Consider the following 8,250-nt stretch of genomic DNA (forward strand, 5'->3'; position numbering starts at 1 on the left):
CCAAAAAGTCTCCAGCTCACCTCGGCTAGCTGCTGTGTATCGGGGACATCTCATCACAAAATGACAACATTTGGCAATGATTTAATTTGCTGCTAAAACAGCTCCAAAGCTATTTCCACCTTCTAAACGGTGCAGCCAAATCATTTGGCGAGTTCCCATGAAATATCTATTCAGACTTGGTTCCACAAAAGCTGTGTCCTGGTGTCCTAGCTACTGAACCTACTCGAGACCTGTGGCAAAACAAATTACAGCCTTTGTATGTGGCTACTCATGACCATAAGTTTAAGTACAAACTGTGAGAAGTTCCTGTTCCAATTTTTTGCTGACATATTTGGCATCAAGCTTTCCATGTTTGCTATGTCTTTGCTGTAAGACGTTCTGCTGTTGATGCCAACATCCCAACTAATTTACAGCAGCTATGAACAGTCTCTCCTGAAAACTTACGACATCGGTTAGTCTTAAAAGCATCCCCAGCCCTTCGGGCAGGCTTCACTGCCATCCCAATACAGTGCTCTACACACACACACAAAAATTTCCACCTAGCACAGCACACGCATGACTAAACCAAATATTCTGTAATACACTGTGAGTGCATTAATGCTTACCCAAGCATACTTGCCAAGCCATCATCTTTCATAACGAGCTGACCAGGATGTGGTTTAATCGCATTAAGTCACCAAACGATCAAAGATAATTTGACATGCCTGAAGGCAATATCCCATTTTTCTGGACAGGTTTCACAGTCAACTTAGCAGAAGGCCACCATACCATACCAGGTTCCCTAACCAGTATCTTAAAGCTTTAAAATTCACCTACAAGTAGCAGATACAAAGGGTGTTCACATATGGTGAGTTATCATTCAGTTGTGAGTTACTTAGTTTCATCACTCTTTAGTGCCTCAGAAAGAAAACATGAAAAGGTGAAGTCATGGTGAATTATGTCTAAGAGATTCCTGGTTTTAAACCATATCCGCTAAAGAACACTCACAAAAAGCTACAAAGAATTTAAGTCTCGAAGTTTAAGAGAAGAGGAGGGAAGGGCACACCTTGTTTGCCTCAAATGTCAATTATTTCAAGCAAAAGAAACTACGGGACAATCTCTGCCTTTTCCTACGCGCCCAAAGCACACAGCACCCGGCTTCAGAAAGTGACGCAAAGTGGCGTCACTGACGGCTGAAAGCGCAACGTAAGGAGCTGTATGCGCAGAAACAACGCTGCCCGTTTTCACAGCAGAGATCTCCCTCCTTGCAGGGTTTCACAAAGGATATGATCTGACTAAACACTCTTCAGTACACATAAGCAGCCTTGACAGTTTTTCTCCTCCTTGGTCTCAGCACACTGAAGACCAGACTATAGCTGGTTCCACGCCTGCAAAAAACACTGAGCTCTGAAGAAAGAAAATCTCCTTCCTGTTCCAAGTTAAGTATTTACCATTTAGATTTTTTTTCTAAAACATATGGAATTATTCTTGTTGACAATTTCTCAGCATAAATATATTTAAGATTTCTATCTATCTACCTCTGAACAGGGAATCACTATAATGTCAATTAATCAAGAAATATTAAAAAAATGAATTAAGAAAATGGCTAATTCCATGGCTCTAAATGCAACAACGGAGAATCTGATACCAAGAAACTTTCAAACTGGGTGTCACAAAGGAAGCCTTCCATCCCACTGGCATTGCAGGCCCCCCAAAATCAGAGGTGCTTCAAGCACAGCACAGTGAGGTTTATGATGGAAAGCTAACTCTGAAAGTTGAACTGAAAGCTCCATTTTATACAGGATTCCTCATTATTTTAAATGCAAACAAATCAGTGAACAAAGAAAATGATGAGATGTTAAGAGTCTAAATGCAGAGATTTGTATGTATTCTTAAAAGATAGACAATAAGCATTCTTAAAAAATGTAATATGAACTTTATTGCATATATCATTCCATAATAACTTACAATAAAATCCTTAAGTTACAGAAGGTGGGAGATATACATCTGAATAGAATTGACTGTCAAAGCGACATAAATCATCTTGGAGATTACGGAACCATTTGATTTCAAATTCTGTGGCTGATGCAGTTATCAATGATGCCAGCGCTGAAGGGCCTATGCACTTTACCTCAGCCTGAAATTCCTCTTTTAGTTTTTCTGGTATAAGATCCTGTCCCATGACCTGCAAACAGAGTAAAAAAGATGGGAAACAAGAAAATAACTTGCAGATAAAACAGCAAATATTACACTAATGACAGATGTTTAAAAGAAAAGCCCTCGACACATGAACCACACACCATCCAGGAGAAGTTTCCAAGTCAGGATCAAGTTGTCTGCCTGTTGCATTCCGCAATAAACAGGGAGAACCAGAGCTCAAGCTTCACAGCTGCACGACCCCACCCAGCTTCTGGCTACGCCTCTACGGGGGGATTTTTACTCTCTGAGTAGCAGCGTAAATCTCAACTGCAACTCTTGCATTCAGTGCTCACCTTGCAACAGCACCAACACTCTGGTCTCTCCCTGCGGGGTGTGGGGCCAAGGGAAGCAAGGAGAGAAGGTTCTTCTCCCAGCCGTTTCAGAAGCTGATAGTCTGCGTGCTGCTGCCCTCTGACGGACGCGGTCCCCACAAGACCGCCCGCCGACCCGCCCCTGGCTCGGCTCTCACTAACTTAAAGCTGTAACGCTGACAGCGAAGGGAGAACGCGCTGGCTTGCTTTTGTTCCTCAAGATAAAAGTCAGCATCTTTATAAACAGCACTAGAAACGTTTAATCTCTATGAATAAAGTCATGCAATGTTACTCTCCTCCTTTGTATTTCTTTAAAACTAGAATCAAACAGAATGAAGAAATCACGTTAAAAAGAAGTCTCTGGCTTTTTCTGAAAATGTTTAATACTTTTTTCTGGAAGTGTTTAATACTACTCTGGCCATCAAAGCAACCTCCGCTTCCATTTCATACTCGTGATTCACTCTGTGGCATCTGAAATTCCTGAGGCAAAATCTGCATCCCAGGAAATGCACAGCGATGATGCATCTGCACATTCAGGTCCAATAAGAAACTCAACAACCCTGAGCATTCCCAAAAGAAGAATCTCAGCAGAACAGAGATGCACCTGCATGACACAAGCCAGCGCTACACAGGCATCGCTGCCAGTTCCAGATAAGGCACTAACAGGGCAACCCACCCCAGCTAATTTACCTTGCTTCCTGCCACTGTTAATTAGCTCAGGGGAGCGTCAAACTTACAGGACTTACTGGCTCAGGTACCTCAACCAGCCTACGTACAGCTGAGAATTTACACACAATTTAAAATCCCCTCACCTTGGTCATCAACAGCAAAGAGTCTCCACTGAAACCAAGTCGTTCCACTTTGTCATCAATTTCTTTCTGACTTTTTATGTTGTTCTCCAGCGCAAAGGATGACTGTTGCAACTGGGTAAGCTGAAGTAAAAGTCTGAAATGAAAAAGGCAGTTAAAAAAGGCACAGCTGGCAAGGGAAAGTCAGCAAACCTAAAACCAAGCAAAATACAGTACTTTAAAAACAGCTTTTCTTCCTGACTTTTGCCAACTGCAAAAACTGCGTCCAGTTCTGGAGCCCCCATCACAAGAGAGACCTGAAGCAGCTAGAACAAGTCCAGAGGAGGCCACCAGGATGATCCGAGGGCTGGAGCACCTCTCCTATGAGGAAAGGCTGAGAGAGTTGGGGCTGTTCAGCCTGGAGAAGAGAAGGCTCTGGGGAGATATTATTCCAGCCTTCCAGTACCTGAAGGGGATACAGGAAAGCTCGGGAAGGACTTTTCATAAGGTTAGGTAGTGACAGAACAAGGGGAAATGGGTTTAAGCTGGAAGAGGGGAGGTTTAGATTAGATATTAGGAAGAAGCTCTTCACTGTGAGGGTGGTCAGACACTGGAACAGGTTGCCCAAGGAAGTTGTGGATGCTCCCTCCCTGGAAGTGTTTAAGGCCAGGCTGGATGAGGCTTTGAGCAACCTGGTCTAGTGGAAGGTGTCCCTGCTCATGGCAGGGGGGTTGGAACTGGATGATCTTTAAGGTCCCTTCCAACCCAAACCATTCTATGATTCTATGAAATTAATACGTCCGTATCAGTCTACCACGGGCACGGCACATCTGCGCTGTGACACAAATCCTGAGGAGTGCTTTTGAAACACAACACGCCAAGCATCTCTGGTTGCTTTGCACAAACACTGTCTCCCCCTGTATTCATCACACAATTCGAAAGCAAAGCTGGGACGTGCCAGCATCAACTGCAGTCCCTGACGTGTCCCACGTCTGCACCGAGGCCGAACAGGAGAGCAGCGCGTTGCTGCCTATGGCAGTGATTATCTCTGTAACCCAAAAAGCTAGAAATTTGGGGGGTTTAGACAAATATCAAACATCGTCCCCACACAGGCCAACCCTCCTATCTTTCCTCAAGGTTTTGTGTTTAAGGAAGTGCCCCAGAAGCCACCACCATGATGTGGTGAAGGTTAGACTTTGTGCTCACTACGTGGCTTCATGTCACAGGGGAACCTCATCACCAACTGCTCAAGCTGAGAGAGCAGTGGCAGTTTCCAGAGTCCTCCTCACACAGGGACTGTAAAATATGTCAGCAGAGGAAATATCTAAGTGTATTCAACCAAGGGACCACTGGGACTTTGTCATATCACTACTGAAATTATGTTTAATTCAAGCCTGATGCATTAAAAAGTTTGTTGTCCTTTATCACATTTACCAAAGTTAAATGAAGTGAGTGTTCAAACAGAGGTGTATATTTTTATGAAGAGAAGACTTAAGATCCCAGATGAAGCTTATAGCTTTATAAACATCAATATTTACAAGTCTGAGCCAACAAACCATTTGTAAATTCAGTAAAGTTTTTACTGGGAAATTCAATGTAAAAATGGAAAGTATTTTTTAATTTGTAAAGCAGTTTTGTTTCAATATTTGCATCAACATAATGTAAGAAAGCATGAAAATTAAACAAAACTATTTCTCCAATTTTTTTTTTTGCTGACAGAACTAGAAGAGTCAATTATTCATGATGCTTTAACACAGAACCTTATTTCCTACAAAAAAAAAATACTAACATCCCTTTTCCAGGTGCAATTTACCCTACACATATTTTTATGCAACATCCATGTCTCACTTAAAATCCAACAGCCCTGAAAATATTAGACAGTCTATTTAATGCATAAGCCCTGGGAAGGGGAAAAGCTTACTCTGGACAAATGTATCTGCAAATATAAACCACAATAACACTTTGTGAAGCTGTGCAGCCAAGCAAGGAAATCCCACAATTCATAATTTCTCAATGTTGAGCCATACACATCAAAACAAGCAACACAAATTATTTTAATATGAATGTAGCTTTAATATTCAGTATCAGTCCTAAATCTATCAGCTTCTCCCAGGTAGCAATTAAAGTCATTGTCTCTTAGTCCGAGTACAGATAAAAGGGACTGTATCTTCTTTTATATTTGTTAAATCTTGCCCTAACAAGGCACTTGAAAAGTGTTCTCTGTAAACATGTCTGTCAGTTCCCAAAATGGCTTTAAACGCGTTTGGTGACCAATACATTACTGAAAAACCCCAAAGACTATGTTAACAAAAACAGCTCCTAATTCTGTCTTTGAAAGATTATGTTTTGGGGATTTTTGTTGTGTGCAAGGGTTTAGGGAAGAGAGGGAAGAAAAGGAAAGAGCATTTTAATGCAGCCCTGTCAATCAGCTGTCACAGAGTTCATTTTTCAACCTCATCCATTATGCAGATTGGGGTATTATTATAAAATACATTTTCACTCAAGCATGAGGCTTCAAGCAAATAAGACAGGTGGCACTCGCAGAAGGAAGACTGGCTGGCCTTCCCTTTGGGCCACTTCTGCTGCTGCAGCTTTCATACCAAACCAGGAAACAGCCATGCTCCAACAGGCTGTTGTATATAATTACTTGAAAAAATTCCTATAATAAGGTCATTAAAAAACACTTTACTTCTCAACAGTGCGTGACATTGGTTTACTCCTTCCACTCAAATTTTGGTTGTTCACAGCTACCACGCTAGTGCATTTTGCTTCTTAGATCTGAAGCAATAGCAGGGTGTTTCTAAATCAGAGTTGAAACAAACGTTTCAACTGAAAATGTAAACTGAAAATATTAAGGCTGAGAAAAATATACTTTAAATTGTTCTCAACTGGGAGAAGTTAACGTTATTCTAACATGTGTAGTTACCTTGCTCTAATAAATGAGGCACATGCCTTTATCCCAACTTTCTTCGGCGTGTTCTGCTCCCAGGACTCGGAGGCTGCACATTTCCCTTCATGGGTTGTTTCTGGTTCTTCCGAAGCACAGGGGAATTCTTTTACAGCTTGGCTGCTCCTGCAAGTCACTGCATCCTCCCCCTTTGTTTCTGTAGCAAGGCTGGACCGAAGGCCTTCTTTCTGGCCATCTGATCTGCGAGACTGCAAATTAATCTCTCTTTCAGCTGATGTTTTGAAACTACTACCACTTACACTCACCTCTGCAGACTGATCTAGATTTGCTTCGGGAATGACTAATGGAGACAAACTCTGTAAAAGGCTCACATAAGCTTCAGCAAGTAACTTCCAGTACCAGGGGTTGAAAGGATGTAAGCAGATCAGTTGCTGAAGACACGTGATCTTTTTTTCTACATTTTCCAGAGCCTGGTAAATGGCAAACTGCAGGTTGAGAACCGTCGTCAAGTGATCTGTGTTAGTAGCGCAGTTTCTCTAGAAACAAAAGATCACAGATTAAAAACAGAATCGTTCTTCAGAGCCTAAGAAAATGTCTCCCTGAATAATGACACACAAATATTACTAAAGGTAATTTTTAAATTGTACAAAACTCTGCTCTTAATTTTAAATGATAGAACGTGCAGATTGTGCACCACCAAGATGACAGCATTCCCTCTAGCTGTCTTCTCCTGGTCTGAAGGGCAAGAAGGTCCTGAATGCTGTCATTTGTTTATTCGCCTTCAGAGTTTTATTCAGCTGCCCTTCTTTGTAGTATAAACACCTTTATATAAAATAAACAGCAGCAGTAAAATTCTACCAGGCTTCAGAGCCTCTGGACTTTTTCCTTTATGGGAAAAACTCAGTTTGTGGTTGGATTCTCTTCTTGATGGCAGTTTGGCAGCAAGTATATGGAAATAAAAGGGAGTTTTGAACCGTCACCTTTATAGTGGAAAGATTTAAGCATTCATTTATCCCCTTTCTTATAATTCCTATTACATTACATTAATTCTGCCTGGTAGAGCATGATATTTAGTCCTTTCCAGGACTACCAGCCTCCCTGCACAGGGAGCTCATTGTGGTACAGGGTGTTCTGATTTCTAAAGAGTGATTATATCTGCAGTGACAGTTACCCTCTGTTTACCAAATACTCTGAGCACTGAACATCCTGAAGGATTATACACACAAAGAATATTTTTCCAGAAAATGGTCCATATAAAAGAACTACTGGCAATACTTCCATGTTCAAAGCCTAAAAGAAAGATTTATTTACCATTTTTTCTGCAATATCCAGAGCCTCCTTGTGCCTTCCCAGGCGAGATAAACACCGAGCCTGACCCTCCTGGACATCCCGTCTCATTGCAGTGTTGCTGGGAGGTAAGAGCAGGAAGCACTCTGAGTATTCACACAGGGCTTTCTAGTAGTAGCGACAAAAAGAAAAGCCAAACAAAACAGAGAGATTTTCATTTAAAGGTAAGCCTGACAGCATGTTCTGTTTATGACAACAGTCACAAAGGCAATTCAGGAGCTGAAATCCACATTTTCATTTCTCTGGACTCGGCTACCACCTATGCCAGCAACACACGAGGGCCCCGGGACTATGCAGCCAAGTCTGGATGGTCATGGGCAACCTCAGCCCTAACTTGTGGTGTTTAAGCACTGGCAGGATTCACCACCACACATCCGCCCACCTCTCCCTCACAGGGTCTGATCCAGAAGGGATCACCTACCGACCTGGGCAATACATGACACAAAGCATCTTCCCCCCAGCTAACAACTCAATGATCAGAGCACCCATCCTAAATGTGGGGGATGTTGTTTTGAATCCATGACATTCTCCAGGGGAAGGTTTGAACCTGCAGGTACCTCACCCCACATGGATAATCAGCAAGTCAGAGAACAGCGCAAGAAGGTGAATCTCCATCGTTCCTCTAGGGCGGTTCTAATTTGTATGAAATAATTAAATATTAATTGGGCTAAGGAAAAAGACAAGAATGAGCGATACTTCTGTAGCTGAATGCTCAGGG

General features: G+C 42.1%; 1 protein-coding gene across 1 annotated transcript; it reads right to left on the bottom strand.

Moving 5' to 3' along the window:
- Positions 1-1,957: 1,957 nt before the first annotated feature.
- On the bottom strand, positions 1,958-7,646 carry CUNH8orf76 (chromosome unknown C8orf76 homolog). The gene is made up of 4 exons (XM_029087513.1): positions 7,497-7,646; positions 6,204-6,721; positions 3,302-3,434; positions 1,958-2,164 (listed from the first exon to the last, which is right to left on the bottom strand). The coding sequence occupies exons 1-4, from the start codon at positions 7,581-7,583 to the stop codon at positions 1,958-1,960; spliced, it is 945 nt and encodes a 314-aa protein (XP_028943346.1). The 5' UTR covers positions 7,584-7,646.
- Positions 7,647-8,250: the final 604 nt, after the last annotated feature.

This window comes from Antrostomus carolinensis, unplaced genomic scaffold (genome assembly GCF_000700745.2).
Source record: "Antrostomus carolinensis isolate BGI_N321 unplaced genomic scaffold, ASM70074v2 scaffold36240, whole genome shotgun sequence".
Taxonomy (NCBI): domain Eukaryota; kingdom Metazoa; phylum Chordata; class Aves; order Caprimulgiformes; family Caprimulgidae; genus Antrostomus; species Antrostomus carolinensis.